The sequence below is a fragment of the Cuculus canorus genome, chromosome 10 (assembly GCF_017976375.1).
Source record: "Cuculus canorus isolate bCucCan1 chromosome 10, bCucCan1.pri, whole genome shotgun sequence".
NCBI lineage: Eukaryota > Metazoa > Chordata > Aves > Cuculiformes > Cuculidae > Cuculus > Cuculus canorus.
In genome coordinates, this window is record NC_071410.1 from 18,527,357 (window position 1) to 18,547,471 (window position 20,115).

The 20,115-nt window shown below is 46.7% G+C and overlaps 1 protein-coding gene across 7 annotated transcripts in view; it reads left to right on the top strand.

Moving 5' to 3' along the window:
* The first annotated feature begins 15,607 nt into the window (after positions 1 to 15,607).
* The window catches only part of DCX (doublecortin), an 88,492-nt gene continuing 83,984 nt past the window's right edge, over positions 15,608 to 20,115 (top strand). For 2 of the 7 annotated variants that reach the window (XM_054075829.1, XM_054075832.1), the window contains exons 1-2: positions 15,609 to 15,783; positions 17,323 to 17,713. In XM_054075829.1, the coding sequence (XP_053931804.1) occupies positions 17,350 to 17,713 (364 nt within the window). In that variant the 5' untranslated portion in view covers positions 15,609 to 15,783; positions 17,323 to 17,349. Of the gene's footprint in view, positions 15,784 to 17,173; positions 17,714 to 20,115 lie in introns of those variants that run through there. The other 5 variants (XM_054075833.1, XM_054075834.1, XM_054075831.1 and 2 more) reach the window with 4 other exon arrangements.

Sequence of the window (20,115 nt, forward strand, 5' to 3'; positions counted from 1 at the left end):
CTCACCACTTCCCTGGGGAGCCTGTTTCAATGCTTGACAACCCTTTTGGTGATGATGTTTTTCCCAATATCCAGTTCAAACCTCCCCTGGCGCAACTTGAGGCCATTTCCACTTGTTCTATTGCTTCTTACTTGAGAGAAGAGGCCAACATCCACCTTGCTACAACCTCCTTTCAGGGAGCTGTAAGAAGTGATGAGGTCTACCCTCAGCCTCCTTTTCTCCCACTAAGCAACCCCCTCAGCTGCTCCTGCTAAGACTTATACAAACGTGTTTGGGGTAGAGTTATGTAAATGAGAGACGCTGAAACAGTTTTTCTGTAAGAGTTCCTGAAAGACCATAAGAAAAAGCTGAGAACTGCCTTCCCTATTAAGGAACAGTAACTTGAATTTAGCATGAGGAGCCAGAAATATAGGAAGCCCAAGAGACTGAGAAAAGGACTGCTGCTGATAAGACTGAGACTTTTACTTGTCCTGAGACTTACCCGTTCCTGTCACCGTAGCAGAAACGGATAAGCCACCTTCCACATGCCACAGCATGGACTCTCTCTTGCTTTGAGACTCACGTGACCTAACACGACCCCTGCTCTCTAAGAAATCCAATGGGCGTGTGACACATCTGACATCCACAACCTACTAAATCCTTCAATGGATTAGAAATACACTTATAGGAACTGAGATGAATATTAATAAGCAGTCCCTCTCTGAGACCTAAATGTATCTCCTAAAATTGCTGCCTTTTCAGCTAACATAAATTAACATTACTGCTAATCTCTACCTGGCTGAGCAGCCTTCTAACACAGCAACTCCAGACCCTAATTAAAGGCACTAGATTCATCAGTAGTTCAATGCATGGGACATCTTATATCCTACCCTGCTAATTAGCTAGATGCTCTTATTACCTCCCTCACTAGACAGCTCACTTGCTTTTAATGACTCCAGAATCATAGAATAGTTTGGGTTTGAAGGGACCTTAAAGTCTATTCCAGTTCTGATTCCCCCTGCCACGGGCAGGGACACCTCCCACTGGCTCACGCTGCCCAAAGCCCCATCCAATCTGGCCTTGAACACCTCCAGGGATGGGGCAGCCACAGCTTCCCCGGGCAGCCTGTTCCAGTGCCTCACCACTCTCATTGTGAAGAAATTCTTCCTTATGTCTAGCCTAAATCTGCGCCTCTCCAGTTTATACCCATTCCCCCTCATCCTCTCTCTACAAACCTTTGTAAACAGTCACTTCACATAGTCCTTCCATATATGATTGTCCTGGTAGTTACCACTCTGTGTAGGGATATTTTTTAATTTTTTATCCCTTCTCAAGAAAGCTCACGTTGGTGAAGCAAGTGCCTGGGTTTAGGGTTTGTTCAAGTGCTGGGAAGACTGAGCAATCTTTAGTTTCTGTTCTAAATTCTTCCCTTTAACTGTAGAAGCACAGGTTAGACTGGACTGTAACCTCAGATATTCTTTATGTGCTCTGCATAGGTCAGGCTGGTAAGGCATAGTCAGCAAGCAGGCATCTTGAGCTGGGCTCTTTCTCAGGAGAGAGCTGAGCTGTTGACAGAAGCATGGATGAAAAGCACGTGGATTGTGAGTTGTGGCTTGTTGGAATTTGTGCTCTTGCTTCAGTTCTCAGAGTTCTGACATGTCCCTGGGCACCCTGGTTCTGTGGCTGTGAGCAAGCCTTGTTCCTTCAAGAGATGCAGTTCCTTAGCACTGAGGGGAATGTCAGACCAGCTCCTAACAGCCTTTGAAAATCCAGGAAGACTCAGAATGCTTAAAACAATAGCAAAAATGTTTCCTGCATGTAAATACTATGAGTTCTTGAAAGAAGAGGGAAATATGCCTGAACAGTGATTCACAGCATAAAGTAGGAGTTCTTGAGCTAGGCAAAAGGAAGGTGTGGGTATGGGGACTTGTAGAAAATGGGCTGCATGCCTATGGGTTTATGCTGCCTGAAATGCCAACCTGTGTGAATTTGAAGCCGTGCTTTGGACAACGCTACTCAAAGGAAAGCATTTGCATCTGATCTTAAGCAGGGGTGTGGAAATGAAAAGGGAGACTAAGTCACAGCAGCCAGTGACCACATGCATGTGGTGTGAACTTCCCCCATGTTAGCATTGAGAAGCTAGTAAGAATTTTACAGAATGAGTTAATAGCTATCAAAAGAGGTTGTTTGGGAAATACCATGGAGGCATCTCTACTGCAGAGTGGTTGGCTAGAGTCTAAACCACCCAGAGGTTTTCTTTAGTCCCTGTGCTCCTTCAAAGATGTATTTGCAATGACACACAACTCTGATCCTCTTGTTGCTTTGCTGAGGCAGGAAAGCGGGTGCTTTTGGCTGCCCATTCACTGACCTGCATCAGCTGTTGGGAACAGAAAATCTTATTGGGTTGCCATCTACTGGTACTGCGTTTAACTGCTTGCTGTTGGGGGTAAGAAAAGGAAGGACAACTAAAATGGGTATCAAGCAAACCTGAAGTGCAAGTACCAGATAACTTATTTTCTTCAAGTGTTTTAAAAGTCCTTCAACCAGCTGTCTGCACCAGCTTAGCAGACCTTGTATGAAAGGGAAGAAAGTGGTGGTGTTGTGCAGGGAGCCTGTTCCCAGTGTCTGTTCTAATTTGAAATGGTTTCTTACTATCGTCACCCTAGGGGCCACATGAAACAAAACAATAATTAGCTTCTACAAACCCTTCATTTGGTCTGAATTGAATCAAATAAGTCATGTTACAGCTAATGTTTCAGAGCAATATTTGCTAAGCTAAAACTCCATCTCTGGAGCTTGTTTCCCCTTGAAATAGTTCAAATGCTAAGTTAGCATGGTTTAAGCAAGGGCAATTCTGCTATTGATGATCTTGTAAGGCAAAACCCAGAGTACGTCTGTGCTCCTTTTCCACTTTAGGGATGGTAAATGCCAGTGTGAAATCTGCAAGGTGCATATCAATCTGTCTGCATTGTTGCCAAGAAGCAGTGATGCAGGATTGATTAATCAATTATCTGAGAAAACCTCAGAGGTCATGGGCTCAAGCTCAAAGGTCATGGGTGAGCTTGCTGAGATTGAGTTTGCCTTGTTGGTAGGCTTTTAGAAGTGTGTGCTTAGCCTACTATGGTTGGTTGACCTTGGCTGGACGCTTGGTGCCCATCCAGCCACTCAGTTGCTGAACCTTCTCATTTGGGCAGGGGAGAAAATATAATAAGCCTCGTGGGTTGAGATAAAGACAGGGAGATCACTCGCCAATAATCTTTATGGGCAAAATGGACTCAAATTAATTTATTAGAGTATCAGAGTAGGATGATGAAAAAACAAAATCTTAAAACACGTTCTCCCCACCCCTCCCTTTTTCGAAGGCTCAACTTCACTCCCAATTCCTCTACCTTCTCCTGACAAGCAATAAAGAGAATGGGGGTTGTGATCAGTTAATCACATGTTGTATTTGCCACTTCTTCACACTCTTCCCTTGCTCCAGTGTGGGGTCCCTCCCATGGGAGAGAGTCTTCCGTGAACTCCTTGAACATGAGTCTTTCTCACAGGCTGCAGTTCTTCACAAATTGCTCTGGTGCAGGTCCTTTCCCTGTGTCTGTTCCTTAGGATGCAGTCCCTCATGGGGTCGCAAGTCCTGCCAGCAAACCTGCTCCACAGTGGGCTCCTTTTCATGGGCCACAGGTCCTGCTAGGATCCTGCTCCAGCATGGGTCGCAGCCTCCTTCAGGCATATCCACCTGCTCCAGCCTGGGGTCCTCTGTGGGCTGCAGGTGGATATTTCCTGCACTGGAGAACTCCATGGGCTGTAGGGGACAGCTTGCCTCACCATGGTCTTCCCCCTGGGCTGCAGGGGGTCTCTGCTCCGGTGCCTGGAGCACTTCCTTCCCTTCCTTCTTCACTGACCTTGGTATCTGCAGAGTTGGTCTCGTATTCTCGCTCCTCTCTCCCAGCTGCTGTTCCTGTAGATTTTTTTCCCCTTCTTAAAAGTTTTCCCAGAGGTGATGCCACCATTGCTGATAGGCTCAGCCTTGTCCAGCACTGCGTCCAGCTTGAGGCCATTCCCTCTCATCTTGTCACCTGGGAGAAGAGACCAACACCCACCTCTCTACAATCTTCTTCTGGGTGGTTGTAGGCAGTGATAAGGTCTCCCCTCAGCCTCTTTTTCTCTAAGGCTCCCAGCTCCTCCTCATAAGACTTGTTTTCCAGACTCTTGCCCAGCCTCATCCCCCTTCTCTGGACATGCTCCAGAACCTCAATGTCTTTCTTGTAATGAGGAACCCAAAACTGAACACAGGACTCGAGATGCAGCCCCACTAATGCTGAGCGTAGGGACACAATCCCTTCCCTGCTCCTGATGGCCACATTGTTTCTGATTGCCAAGGTGCCGTTGGCCACCTGGGCCACTGCTGACGTGTATTCAGTCAGCTGTCGACCAGCACCCCCAGGTCCTTCTCTTCCAGGGAGCTTTCCAGATGCTCTTCCCAAAGCCTGCAGCGCTGCATGGCGTTGTTTTCAAACAGTGGGATTTTGAACAAAGTGGGAGTCGGATTGCTAAGAGAAAGATGAAGCACGAGACAATCGGCTATCAGTTCCTTTGAATTAAATCCACTATCATTAAATATTGAATGTCTTGTTCAGCTTTATCTGAATTTCTGATCTCAAGCGATTGCTTTACTCCTAGCAGGGTATAACGTGATGCTGAACAGACGCTGTGTTACGGTGATGAACAGCCATCGATTCTGCAGCTGGGTGAGGGTGACAGCTGGACATGCTCCAGAGCTTGCCGTGTCCTTGCGTACCACCGAGCCAAAAGCCAGGATCTTTCCTTAGCTCCTTGCTGTGCCAAGGGGTTGGAAGGTGACTCGGTTCTTTCTTGCCACAGCAGTTCATGCAAAAGATGGGCTAGTTGTTGTTCCTGCGAGTCCTTTCTGGGGTCTCATAGCCCACGGCTACAGCAGTGCTGCTACTAGAGCATGGTGACTGCTCCTGGTCCCCGTGTGTCCTTCCTGCCCTCTCCAGGGACCCAGCGGTCCCTCCAGGCTGACCAGCGCCTCAGCAGGGATCGGGTTCTGCTCCTGGTGCTCCCTTTTGCCACAGGGTGGCATCGTTGCTGCCTTACAGACACCTCTGCACAGGGCCGCTCGGGCGGCTCCTCGCCGGGCGCTCTGCGGGTCAGAGAATCATAGAATAGTTTGCGTTGGAAGGGACCTTAAAAATCATCCAGTTCCAACCCCCTGCCATGGGCAGGGACACCTCCCACCGGCTCAGGCTGCCCAAGACCCATCCAGTCTCGCCTTGAACACCTCCAGGGATGGGGCAGCCACAGCTTCCCTGGGCAACCTGGGCCAGGGCCTCCCCACCCTCCCATTCCTCCTTATGTCTCTGAGGGACCTGGGGTTGTTTAGCCTGGAGAAGAGGAGGCTGAGGGGAGACCTTATTACTCTCTACAACTGCCTGAAAGGAGGTTGTGGAGAGGAGGGAGCTGGGCTCTTCTCCCAAGTGACAGGGGACAGGACAAGAGGAAATGGCCTGAAGCTCTGTCAGGGGAGGTTCAGGTTGGATATCAGAGAAAAATTCTTCATAGTAAGAGTCATTGGATACTGGAACAGCCGCCCAGGGAGGTGGTCGAGTCGCCTCTCCTGGAGGTGTTTAAGGAACGGGTGGATGAAGTGCTGAGGGACATGGTTTAGGGAGTGTTAGGAATGGTTGGACTCGATGATCCAATGGGTCCTTTCCAACCTTGTGGTTCTGTGATACCCATTGCCCCTCATCCTATCACCACGAGCCTTTGTAAATAGTCCCTCTCCAGCTTTTTTGTAGCCCCTTCAGGTACTGGAAGGTCACTATAAGGTCTCCTCAGAGCCTTCTCTTCTCCAGACTGAACAACCCCAACTCTCTCAGCCTGCCCTCATATGGAGGTGCTCCAGCCCTCGGATCATCTTTGCAGCCTCTTGTGGACCCATTCCAACAGCTCCATCTGCTTTGTTGATGATTCCAGATCTGGACACAATAGTCCAGATGAGGTCTCACAAGAGAGGAACAGAGGGGCAGAATCCCCTCCCTCGCCCTGCTGGCCACGCTGCTTTTGATGCAGCCCAGGATGTGGTTGGCCTTGAAGGTGCCCTTTTTGCACTGGACTTGCACCTCACAAACTTTTCCTGTTGCATCTGCCAGCATCGTAGGGAGCTGGTGTGCTGGTGCCTGGTGTTACTGCTCCTGTGCGTGTGCAGTGTGGATTGGGAAGACCTCTCTCTCTGCAGGTCTCTCCTTCACATCTATGGAGATCTAAAATGGATATCCCAAAACTGAACAGGCTGTCCAGGGCAGTGGTGGAGTCTCCATCCCTGGAGGAATTCCAAGAATGTGATGCTTGTTCAAAGATGTGGTTCTTGACGGGTGTACCCTCTGCTGGGTGGAAAACTGGCTGGATGGCCGGGCCCAAAGAGTGGTGGTGAATGGAGTTAAATCCAGCTGGAGGCTGGTCACGAGTGGTGTCCCCCAGGGCTCAGTGCTGAGTGTAGTTCTGTTTGATATCTTTATCAACGACTGAGATGAGAAGAGTGAGTGCACCCTTTGCAAGTTTGCAGACAACACTAAATGAGGAGGAAGAGTCGATTTGCTGGAGGGTAGGGAGGCTCTACAGAGGGATCTGAACAGGCTGCATGGGTGGAGGCCAGTGGGGTGGGATTTAACAAGGCCAAGTGCAGAACCCTGCACTTGGGACACAAAAACCCTGTGCAGAGCTACAGGCCTGGGGAGGAGTGGCTGGAAAGCTGCCTGGAAGAGAAGGACCTGGGGGTGTTGGTTGGCAGCAGCTGAACATGAGCCAACAGGGGCCAAGAAGGCCAACAGCATCTTGGCTTGTATCAGAAATGGCGTGGCCAGCAGGAGCAGGGAAGGGATCGTTCCCCTGTACTCTGCCCTGGTGAGGCCACACCACAAATCCTGTGTTCAGTTCTGGGCCCTTCACTATAAGAATGACATGGAGGGGGTCGAGCATGTCCAGAGAAGAGCAACGAAACTGATGAAAGGGCTGGAGAACAAGTATGACAAGAAGCAACTGAGGGAACTGGGGTTGTTTAGCCTGGAAAAGAGGAGGCTGAGGGGAGACCTTATCATGGTCTACAACCACCCAAAAGGAGGTTGTAGAGCAGTAGCTGCTGGTCTCTTCTCCCAAGTGACAGGTGATAGAACAAGAGGGAACAGTGTCAAGCTGCATCAGGGGAGGTTTAGCTTGGACATTAGGAAAAATTTCTTCACAGAAAGGGGTATCAAGCACTGGCAGAGGCTGCCCAAGGAGGTGGTTGAGTCTGCATCCCTGGAGGTGTTTAAAAAGCCGGTAGATGAGGTGCTTGGGGACATGATTTAGTAGTAGGCAGGTACAGTTGGCACTGATGATATCTAAGGTGTTTTCCAACCTAACAATTCTATGATTCTGGACATGATACAGTAGGCATGGTAGTGCAGGGCTGATGGTTGGACTTGATCTTAGAGGTCTTTTCCAGCCTTTAGGATTTTATGAAGGGAGGGAAGAGTGCCATGAAGAAAAGAATGAGAGGCTTTCTGTCATGACCCACCTGGCGGTGACTGAGCTTGTGTGGGCCAAAAGTGAGACAAGCGCTGCCTTTGATAATTCTCTTTCAGGGTTGCATCTACAGCCTTAGCCCACAAACTGGAGGTTTGGGCCAGTCAGTGATGACGAGGGCCAGATCGTTGCAGGGTGACCACAATGAAACAAATCATGACTGTTCCCAGGAGATGTGCAAAAGGCTGATCACTTTGTGGTGTGGGACTTGAATTCATGTTGAGTATTTGAGCAGAGTGCTCCATGTGCTTTCAGGGTTAATAACTATAAGAATCAAACTGAAAATATTTGTTGGGTTGCTTAGTGAGTGGAAGTCACCTAATCCAGCAAGCAGTTTGGATTTCTAATTGGAAACAGAATGGAACTTAACTTGGAGCAGCAAAGCACTTTATGGGTACAAACAAAGCAATGGCGTTTGTGGCTCTGCCCTGATTCTGTTGCAGGGCTGCAGCCAGCTGATCCGCCTTTCACTGGTTGTTAGAATAAAGTAGGAGGTGGACAAAAGAGGTTGCTGTAGCAATGATATAATAATGTACATTATCCCATAGTATAAAAGTGGGATGGTGATATTCTGCTGGGACTAAACACTGTACACATAGCTCTGGGAGCTTAAGCCCATTGCTACGGGAGGGTCCTCAGCTTTGTAGTTTGGCTGATGCTAATGGAGGTGAGGACTGTGGTTATAGCCCATGGGTCCCTTGGTAAAGCCGATCTGCTACTGATATCCTTTTCTTGCAGCTAGCCAGGATTGAACCCTATTTTTTTTCCCCACTACTACAGCAATTCATTAGTTGGTTTTCTGACTTGAGCCACTTGCTCCTGTGCATCCTGTGTAAAGACCATCCTCAAATTCACAATGAAGCGGGAGCAGGTCCCATTTATACACTCAATAGTAAGTAGCTCTAGGGCTTGTTTCTCTGGAGTTTGATGTCGCAAGATACATCCGTATTTCCTTGTTGCAAGTAGCTGCTTTTTTTGGCTCTTACTCTGTGTTGACCAATAACTGCTTAGAATTGAGTCTAAAATGGAAACCTCCTTTATCTGGTGCCTGAGCTGCTCCTGTCCTTGCTCAATATGAGTGTTTGCATAGCTGGTATTGGGTAGCTCTTATGAGAGCTCATTGAATAGGAAGTGTAGTTGACAGCAACTTCAGACATGACAAGGAGTTTCTTATCTGTTCTTGATCCAAACTTTAGGATACAAGTCTTGATATTCTGGTATGGTTCTTATTCTTCTGTTCTCTTACTCCAGGCTGGGAATTTCATCTAATGAGGAAGAATATATAACGTGTGAGCAGTGTGTAATAACTTCTTATCTTATGTTGTTCCCTAATGAGCAGAACCTGCAGAATCTTAAGATAAAATAACATCAGAATAGGTCCTGTGGGGTTTCTGGCATCAGCTTCTACCCAGTAGCTCCCAAATCGTCACCCAAATAGTACTCTCCTGCAGAGTTAAACAATTACCTAGTTTTGAGCAAATTGCAGATGTCCAAAAGGAAAAAAGGGTATGATGTTTTTTTCCTAAACAGGCCAGAACCAAAGCGGTGGTTGTCATTGCCTCCCTGCTGGATGCAATGCTTCTCTTTGGTGAGTCTGTTCAGGGACATTAGTGGAACAGGAGGATGTTCTGTGCTTCTCTTGATGTTCCACTGTAGACAAGGAGAAGAACTTCTGCCTGAAGCCATCTCTCACTTGTCAGCACATCTCTGGTATGCACGGAGGGAACAGGGGAAGAGCTGCAGAAGTTCAGATCAGAATTCCATTACTTGAAGCAGAGCTTCATAGAAGGCAAAGCATCTTCAGTGTTTCCATACTGTAACCTTTGCTTTAAAGGTAAAATATACACGTAGCTCTGTGTAGGCTCTCAGAACCTGGATAGGTGCTAGGGACAAGACTTTGCACGTCAGGGTATGTTTGGAACCTGCTTCCTTCCCAAGGAGCCTGCAATGCTCAAAGGTGCTCTGTATGAGAAACAAACAGGATATTTTTTGGACTGCTGCATGCAAGACCTGGCTTTTCAAAGCCTGGTAATAATTCTGGGGAAAGAACCACCAGATTTGGTTTAGTTTAGGATAGAGTTTGCAGGTTGTGGTCTATTTGCTGGCAAAAGAGGACTGAAGATGTCTGTGCTGACCTGATATGTTATAGTGTGGGTTTTTTCCATTCTGCCTAACTGCAATGAGTCTGCATCTTTCTAGAGCGAGAGGCTGCAGCTATGCAAACTGGAAATCTCTGTTCATTGATGTTTGGTCTTTCAGTGTGCTTATGTATTCTAATTAGCATGAGATGTGGAGCAGGTAATTTTTTCTTTTAATCTAGCTAAATGAGTTTTTCACTGCTGTATCTACCTTTAAATTTCAATACAGATGCAAAGCAATGATTATTAATAGTTTACTGTAGATAAATGATATGTGTGCCTGAAGAACAGTAGCTAAATAGCCAAGCAGCTTCTGCAGCCATGAAAAATCACCATTTATTACTGTTATCCATGAATTTTTAGGATAAAACAGATTGGAACCATCCCCTGAAAGCAATAAAAAACCACGCTCTTCCTACTCTCTGTCTTCTTTCCTAGAGAGCATAAAAACCTTTGAGCTGCCTCTATCCGCTGTTACTGCTGGTAGAAGGAAGTGAGCAAGCTGAATGACAGTTATTCCTACCAGGTAGCTGACAGCTCAAAGCTTCTACACAACAGCTGAGCTCAGCCAGAATGCACACTCTAAATACTGATTACTCATCTCCTGCCAAGAGACAGGTTTCCTTAGAGCTGCCCTGGGAATTTTCCAGCGCCCATGCTCTGCTGCCAGAGGCCAGATGTGTTGGCACAAACAGAGCGTGAGCCTTCGGCCAGTGAGGTGTGTGTGCTCCAAAGATGGTGTGGGCGTGAATCGAGACTACCATTGGGCATGGACCTGACAAATGTTGTAATATTGAAGTTCAAAATGAGACTGAGAGAGGCTATGAGAACTCCAGGTTAGTGTGATTTTCCCTCTTGTGACCTCTAGTCTTTGTCCTATGTCATGCTGAATATCAGAGCTCAAAAGCTCTCGATGTCTCTTAAGGCCACTAAAGGCATCTTTTTGACATCTATTTAAAATGCTAGTTTTGTAGATCACATGCATTCATTATTTGATAATGAGAAGGTATTCGCCTAGGACACCTATATGGCTAATCCTGCTTGGTCTGAGATGATATTGAGTGTACTGACTGGAAATCTCTTGTGGAAAATGACTTCTAAAATGGCCTATTGTTTTGATTTCTAAGTTTATAAGATGGGCTGTTTGGGTATCTTTTATAAATGCTCCCCGAGTGCCACCTGAATTAACTGTCACTGCCTTCTGAGTGACAGAGAAGACCTGTGGGTGAAAGGAAACACCTTGCATTTCCAACTTTAATGTGACATAATCTCCCATGATGGCTTTGATGGGATTTTCCTTTCCATCATTTAATATTCCATCAGGAAAGTCCTTCAAACCAATATTACATTCAGCAGGCATTTTGAGAGAGGCTGGCAACCATGTATTCAGTTAGAATTCCTGTACCAAATTAAATTATCAAGAAGTTATTAAATCCTTGCTCACGAGTCTCCTAACTGCTATGAGGACAACCATGGACAACCTCAGGAAAAGAAAACATCTGGATTTGTTCCATTTGTGATGAACTTGGCTGGGACTTGCAGACCATATATCATCCATAATTTGGTTAGCAAAAATGTACAGGTTCTGCGTGTCCCCCAAGGTGCAGGCAATGCACGTGGCAGACATTTCCATGGCTTTCTGCAAGCTTTGCAAATTGCTATTAAGGGAAATCACTGCAAACTGAACTGCCACCAGAATTTGGCTTGTGGAACTTCCTGGTTCTGGCAGTATTTACCCAAGGTATCACAGGGTCTGTACTGGGTTGGAGGTACTTCATTTTCTGCTGCCAGGGAATTTGGTTTCAGCTGGGAAAGATGTATTGATTGTGGTGATTTGCTTGTAGTAGGGAAGAGCAAGAGCCAGAAGAAATCTAGTGCAAAAATTGTTATGCGTTTTAATGCTTTCTCATATCTGGATGTGTTTGGAATGTCTTGAATGAGTTTGTGGAATAACCCATTACAGTCTGCATCATTTCCAGATACTTACAAAGGGTTTATTAGCACAGAATATGGCTTATTTACTTGCATCCTGCTTCCTGTTGAGCTCTTAGAGGATGCAAAGGCCTTTTTCTCCCAGGTTTTATCAGGAGCTTATCTTAAGTCAAAGTCATTTGCTGAGATTGAAGGCATCTGCCAAGGTTGTGGGTTTACAGCACAAATGCACTGACTCAGCACAGCCTCTGGGATCTGGAGGAGTAACAGGTCTCACTTGAGAGATACTGGTGCAGTGGAGCACAGGTGAGGAGCCCCACATTAACTGGCTGCTGGAGGTGGCCTTGAAGCACAGCTTCTGCTTTTACCCTCTCCTCCTTCTCCAGACCAGAAACTTTATCCCTGCTTCTCCCTGGGGCTTCCAGTGATTCAACTGAAGAAGCATCCAGCCCTCTCACTTAAAGGTCTGAACAGCCTCTGCAGATGGTTACGAGGCTTGGAGTGGTGAAACTATGCTATGGAGGTCTTCCTCCACCCTTTTCTCCCCAGCGGCCGAGCTGACTTTGGCTTCCTAGCATTGGTATTTAAAAGACTTTCAGATGTGTGTGGTCCCTGTAAAAATGAATCTCCAAAGGAAACAAATGTTATGTGGTGAAAGTCTGCCAAGTCCCCATTGCTTATTAGCTCATAGTCTTATGTAGGAGAGACTTAACTCTAGTCTGATATAGGATAATGCTTTGAATGAAGTAGGTTTAAAGCCTGTTGCTCTGTAGCGACAAGACCGAGCCATTGGCTTTATGAGCTTTCTGTTTAGAGTGCCTTGACACATTTGGCAGAGCTCTGAAATAGTAATTTGTCATTTCAGAGAGGATTTTGGTGCGTAAGTTCACGTTGAGCAAAGCTCTGAAAGCAGTGATCTGTGATGACATTTTCAAAGCAGTCCAGAAGAACAGAGGTTAAAATAAGAAATGTAATTAAACACATGCATCTACATAGACTGATTTGAGAATGTTGATCCAAGCCCTCCTTCAAAAGCAGTGATCAGTTGGTTTAAATTTGTCCAGAATTCTCATCTGTGGTGCAGGCAGACCTTGTCTATTCCTCACTCCGACTTACATCCTGATTGGAGAAGATGCTGTGCAATTTTTTATAGAAGCCAGGATGATGAATATCAAAGCAACTGGGCATTGACATTGGGTAGTTAGGACTGCACCTCCTAATGATGCTAGAAACTGGATTTTCTAGGTGTATGTGAAGAAGTTAGCACAAAGCAGTCGCAAAATCCCTTTTATCTCCTGTCAGTCCCTTCCCAAATTGTCACAGTTGCTCAGCAATGTCAACAAACGTTGTTGTACAGATTTAGTTACACAGGCAAAAGTCTAAATGTTAGCTTCCTGGAGGAAAGATGATTCACCTGATTTAAGGAAGATAATTTAATTTGGAGACCTAAATTTGGCTTTCTTTTTTAGCTAGATGGAATTAATGATGGGCAAGAGAATTTTCTTTCCAACTCTTAATCACTCATGCTGCCTAAGATGGTTCAGATTATGGTGTCTTGGGGGTTGTGTCTCTTCTGATATAAATAGGTTTTTACTAACTTTAACTCCTTAAGGCCAGTGAAGAAGCTCTTGTGCCTGACCGAGAGAAGTGAAGTCAGGAGCAGACCCTTGCATTCATCAAGAAAGAGCTGTTCATTTCTGTGCCTTATTGCATATCCCAGCCAATGTCAGTAGTACAAAGCGATCCTGCTCTCATTTGAAGAGCAGCAAATATGGTGCGATGCCGCTGAAAACACATGAAATCAATCTGGCCCCTGAGCTCTTCACTTCCTATGATGCTCTGGCTGCTGAGATCCTTCTTGTCTCACAGCAGGATTGAAGGAGGACAACTGTACTGGAGGTGCTTTGGGCACCTGTCAGGAATAACTTGAGGTTCTACCCGAGATGAACACACCATCACTGGCTATAGAAACCTTATCCTTCAGTTGGGAACAAATACCAGGTCTCTTGCTGGAGTAATTCTGCTTTTAAAAGGAAGCACCCATGCTCCAGAAGTCTTCTGGCAGTGTCCTCGATCGGATGTGTCTGTATACACATCCTTCATCTTCTCACCAGCAAGTACTATCTCAGATGTGGAAAGAAGTCAAGAGCCATTTGTTAATGCTGTTTTGAGGTACTTTGCTGTCCTAAGAACTCTCCACACAAACAAAACTTGGCAGGTGAATAAGTTATGCAATTGCACTGACTTTGGGTTTACATTGTCCTGCCAGGTTGCCATGTGGTAGCATCCTGATCCTTGGGCATCATCCCGAACAGTCTGCCTCTTTTCTGTCAAAGCACTGTGTGCCACTGAAGGCTGAACGTGGTTTCTTCTTCTCTATTCCTGCTGTTACTGTTCTTCACAGATGCATAGGGAAGCTGTGGCTGCCCCATCCCTGGAGGTGTTTGAGGCCAGGTTGGATGGGCCTTGGGCAGCCTGAGCCAGTGGGAGGTGTCCCTGCCCATGGCAGGGGGGTTGGAACTGGATGATCTTTAAGGTCCTTTCCAACCCAAACTATTCTATGATAATGATTTCTATCTTTTGCTTATTCATAACATATCAATAAATTTACAGCAGCGTTGTGATATATGGAAGAATTGTTATTCCTGAACAGATTATGCACATGGTGATGAATGGCCAGGTATTATCTAATTGGGAATGGGATCTAATTGAAAGGAGAAGGTTTAAAGTTCTTACCCACCTCTTGCATCTGCACCCACGCACCTACTGAAATATGCTCTGAAGAGCACAGATCCTGCTCTTTCCTGTGCGCCTCTCAAGCGCTAATTCCTGAGGAGGGAGAGCAGATCTGTGTTCTTCTCTGTAGTGATCCTACCAAACCCAAAAGGGAGCAGCCAACAGGTTTAGCGGAGGATGCACATGGGACCTTTGAATAAGAGGATGGTTTCATGGAATAAGAAACTTTTTCTAAATGTCAAGTGTGAAAGTTGCTGGTGAACAAAGCTGAGCTTTCAGTGGGTTTGTGTGAGTGGCCTGGGCCATCATGTACAGGGCAGACAAAGCTGGAATGAATGCCAGCTTCTTCTGTGTAAATGTGACACCACTGTGATGTGCCAAAATGACAAAATCTGATGTTTTCATTCAAAACAGACAGTGTTGTTAGGAAGGATTTCCTTCCACAGATGGGAAGACCCTCCCTCCCATTTCCAAATCCTGTTCTTTTTCTACAGTAAAGATGGGAAAGGAGCAGCAGGGTTAGGGGTGTGACTCTTCTAACTCAAGGTAGAAGTCTCCACCTGGAAAGCAGGTGGAAGATTTTTGCTGTCAAAGTGAAAGAGCCCAGTACAAATTTGTGACAGCTGAATCGTCCTGAAGTGGAACCAGAAAATAAACTTCTCTTAGTTTGGGATACGAGCCAGGTTGGGTTAAGCTTATGTTGAATGACTCCATCCTGAACCCCATGGGGATTTGAATGAACTAGGATTCCAAGCTCTGGCTTTGGCTCGTGTCCAATGTTAACGGCTAAAAATTATTCAGGGGCACTGCATGCAAAACCACAAAGTGAATTGTGCCTTTCTGCTTACCAATGCAAACCATGAATGCTGTGTAAAACCAGTACAGGGGTAGAACTGTGCCCAGTTCCACTGGTCAGCTTTTTTCTTAGTTGCTTTCCTAACACTCAGATTCTTGTGCCAGCTTTGTAGCATACTGTAGGATTGTAATCATGACCTCCCTGTACCGGTAATCCGATAATGATGGTGCATCAGTCTGATTATGCTTTTTTTTTTTTTTTAATGGGGCCAGATGCTTTCTTGGTGAAGCTAGAAATAGGGAAAATTTCCATCCTTCAGAGCATCACCCCAAAACTTGCCCTTTTAAACTTTTTGCTTACCCATCTATTAACATATCCTCAGCGTGAACAAACACAGCCCTTTTTTTCCTCAAATACAGAGCAGACTACAAGCAGGCGACTGATGATGAGAGCAAAAACCACTGAGGCAAAGTTACCGTGAAGGGATCGAACAAGGCACTAGGACCTAGGAGGCGTCTCATCCACCCTGGCAGGAATTTCTTGCTTGGAGCTCAGACAACAAAGACAGAGTGAGCCTGGTTTTCTTTCTCTCAGCATCTCCACCCTGCGCGCTGAAAACCGGTGAGTAGAGCTTTTTTTGAGTGACTTGCATGCAGAAAAGTAACAAATGTCAGAGAAAGGAGGAATTTTCTCTTAGTACCTTACAGCATCTGCAGTTCATTTTAAAATCAAAACCCCCTGCATCCTCTGATTCATTCCCGAAGTTGCTTGGGTGTTTCATTGTTCACTGCATGACACCAGACTGAATCTACCCCAACTGGCATCGTGGGGAAAACCGTTCCCAACTTGGGGTTTCTGTGCAGAACGCCTGCATTGTCATCTTCTGCTTTATTGCAGACTGGGGACAATGATTTTTCTTACACAGGTCACGCTGACATTGTAAAATACAGGGAAGGAGCTTAGTTCTGGCAAATGTAAGGGGTGTGGAAGGCATAGCAACAGCTTTTCCTAGATTTATACCTGGTTGCTATGCATTGGTGTAAATCCCCTTTCTGCCTGGTGGTAACATGCAAGCAACATACGTGAATTGCACGTTCCTGGTTGTGCTGGGGGATCAGAAAGGTCTTTCAATTGCAGGATTGGGGGTCCCTCCTCCTTTTGTGTTGGGGTTTGGTGGGGGAGGAAGATTTTCTTTAAGCATAAACTAGAGACTGTGCAGAAATTCCTGCTGACTGGGTGTCAGCTCAAGCCTCAGCTTTTCTGTGCGGGAAGCCCCCCGCGCTCAGAACAATGAAAGGTGAGGAGCTGGGGTGGCGTGTCCCTTGGGCTAGGGCACTTCCAGCAATTAAATCACTTAAGGCTGGAAGGGGGGGGGGTGGAAATAGCCTCTTTATTTTCTCTTTCTCGTTAAATGGCAGCAGAAATGCAATTCAGAGGAGAGTCGGGCTGAAAAGAGCTTATCGAAGCCTTGTTTCAATGACAGATTTTTCTTTCCAGTCATTTCTTCTTTAGAGATGTAGGCTGGTCCTGGGAATTGATTGATGGGCTAGGAGGGGGCTGCGGATAGGGGGAAGGGTGGGCTGGATCTCGTTGCTAACCCTTATTGAACAGGCTGTCACAAAGAAACTGCTTATTCCCCTGTGACCATTCTTTCCTAAATGCCAGTTTATTCTAATGTTAAACATTCAGATGCTCTGTTTCCTTCCGTGATTCGACAGATTGAAGGGCTGACTTACTGGAATTTCCTTGTTTTCTGTTGCCAAAGGAAAACTCGCATGGCTCAGAGGTTTAATTCATTGCCAACTGGTGTCTGGAGGAGTTCTGAGGGGTTGAGTTGTGATTGCCATGTATCCCTTTGGCCCCAAGTCACAATTTACTTCACTTTGAAGACTCCCAGGTGCAGGAGTAGACAGCTCTCCAGAAACGTGTTCCCTGCCCTTAGTAGTTGGATCTCTTTCAAATCGCAAGGAACCCTCCTACTCTCAGTCCCCAGAATCAATACAAATCTGGGTCAGGGGAGGGGGCGCTTCCCAAATACATCTGTCCTGCTTCAAGCACAGCTCTTGCATTAGTGTGTTTTCTTTCTCTCTGGATTGTGGCTCTGCTTGTCTCTAACCGGTCCCTTTGCACTCCTTCTCTCCCCGTCTCCTTCCTGCTCAGCTTCAGATCTTTAAGGTTCACCAAACTATGGAACTTGATTTTGGACACTTTGACGAAAGAGACAAGGCGTCCAGAAACATGCGAGGCTCACGGATGAATGGGTTGCCCAGCCCCACTCACAGCGCTCACTGTAGCTTCTACAGAACCAGGACCTTACAGGCACTGAGTAACGAGAAGAAAGCCAAGAAGGTGCGTTTCTATCGCAATGGGGACCGCTACTTCAAGGGGATTGTATATGCTGTGTCCTCTGATCGCTTCCGAAGTTTTGATGCTCTCCTGGCTGACCTGACCCGGTCCCTGTCTGACAACATTAATCTGCCTCAGGGAGTCCGTTACATTTACACCATCGATGGGTCACGGAAGATTGGGAGCATGGATGAGCTGGAGGAAGGTAATTAACATCACTATCTGGTGCAGCGAGGAGGCGGGGTGGGAAGGGGGCTGCACCACTTTGCTCTGCCGCTAAGGTCACATTTCCTTGGGTGTGGAAGGGGTCCTTCTGCCCCTCTGTGCTGAACCTGCCCATTCGCCCTCCTCTCCAAAGAGGTGCAGGGAGGATAGTAGTGCAGGCAATGACACCTCCGGGGTGTCCCCCAGTACAACCGCTTGGGTGCAGATGTGGAGCCAGAGGGGTGTGTCGTCTTCTTGGCTAGACATGGCTGTGTCCATTGCTGACGGGCTGCCTGAGGGTGTCCTCACATCTGTCTGGGGTGGGGGAGTCCCAGATCGGTGCAGGGGGTGGCTGGGGAGTGATGTGGTTTTCCCACTGGATGGGTGGGTATGAATGGAAAAGTAACGGTACTGAGGGATTCATGTAGTGCATATGTGATGAGGGTGGGAGCAATTTGTGCCCTCTGGAGATGTTTTGAGGGGATTGTGCACAATGTGTGTGTATAGAGGTGTGGTCAGGGCTGTGCAGGGACTTGAGTGTGTGTGGAGCAGGATGTTGGGATGCATTTAGCGTGGGTGTGGTGGATGTGTGGAAGGTGAGGTGTTCGGGGGTTTTACAGTGTTTGGGGAGTGTGTGGAAGGGTGTGTCGGGAGTTCACACGGTGTGTTTAGAGGTGCAAGGTAATGAATAAGGTGCGTGTATGGAGAAGGGTGTTTTGAGGGGGCTGCACGTGGTGAAATACGGGGGTTGATACGTGTGTGTGTGTGTAGGAAGATGTAAGGAGGGTTAATTACAGTGAGGGTGTTGGGGTTCCTGTGTAGAATGTACATTGAGATTTGTACTTGGGGAACGTGTGGAGGTGTGTTGGGCTCTGTAAGGGGAGTGCTGGGAGGTTCTTGCACAGCGATGTGTGGAGAGGGCATTGGGAGTTCATGTGCTGCATTTGGATATGGTTCATGCAGGTTCCGTATGAAAGGAAGGTATACGGAGACTTTCAGATGGGGGCATCTAAGAGGCTGTATTGGGGGATTGTGGGAAGGCATCCTCTGCATAGGAGGTTCAGGTGTGCTGGAGATGCTCAGAGCAGGTCTGAATGTATCCTTGTATCTAGAGGGGGTGCCAGTGTGCCTGTTCCTTTGAGTGTCACTTGGACTGTGGGATGAAGGATGAGTTAAAAAATCAATCCTTCTCTCCAGAGGGGGGGTGACCTCAGTGTGGGCTTGTTCCCGTGGAGCTCAGCTGCCCATCTTTTTGGTGCCGCAGGAGCTCGCTCTGCAGCAGCAGACTGTTGCCATGGGTGCTTCCTCTCGCGGAGTGTCAGGAGGACCCCCACAGTGACATTGCCACATGGCCAATCCTGCCCCCTTGCCCGAAGCATGGCTGTGGGCAAGCTCTGTTGGCAGTGCAGCTGAAGCAGGGTGTCCAGAGGACACCCACAGCCAGCCTGCTCCTCTATTCTCTGAGCAATTCTGATATTCCATTCTTTGTTTGAACTTGGAATGTCCTGCTTACCTTATTGCAAGAAGGGAGTTGCTTTTGCCTGTTCCTTGATGCTTTCATCCAAGGAGATAACCTGGCTGATTTGGTGACTACAGAAAATCTCCATGGCTTTTGCCTTTATTAAAAGACAATGGATGTGAGTGTGTGAGCCACTGAGCTGCAGGGGCAGCCTCGGCAGTGAGTCATTGTGTGACCTTGACTGAAGCATCTCTCCATAGAACTCCTTGTCTGTCAAATGTGGGTACTCTTTTCCCCAAAATACTTTGTGAGGATGAGGACACAAAATAAATATTGGTTTCTACAGCGGAGTTTTACTGGGAAGAAATTGCTGCCTTTCAGAGAGATGATGCATTCCTAGTGGAGGTATTCTCAGCCCAGTTACAGCTGTCAAACGTAGGTGTGGCCTCCCTGAATTTTAGAGATTCTGCTGTTTCGTTCAAATCTGTTAATATGGCCACAGCCTTTCTCTAATGGCAACTCTCAATCTGCCTTGTCCTAGGTTTTATGTAAATCTTCAGGAATGACTCCACAGGAGAAAATACAGTTCTCCTTTTATACTCTTTCTGCTTTTTGTGAGTGAATTTAACAATTTTTTTCCAAAATGGAACCTGGAAACAGCACTGAAGAAGCGGCACTGAAAAAATTAGGATTGTCTGTGTGGTTGTATCCTCAGCAGAGCATCAGCTAGGAAAATGCAGTCTGAGCAGAGTGACAACAAAGGAATCTAGTGTCTGGAACTGTGAAAGTAGATCCACATGCTGTTAATGGTTTAATGATAATGGTATTCCCATATTTCAAGGGATGACCTACGCATGTCACAGAAAGCAATCTGGGAAACATGTTACTTTTGGCTTATAACCAACCTTGTGGCAAACCGTGCTGTTAGCTTGGGTGTTTGTATA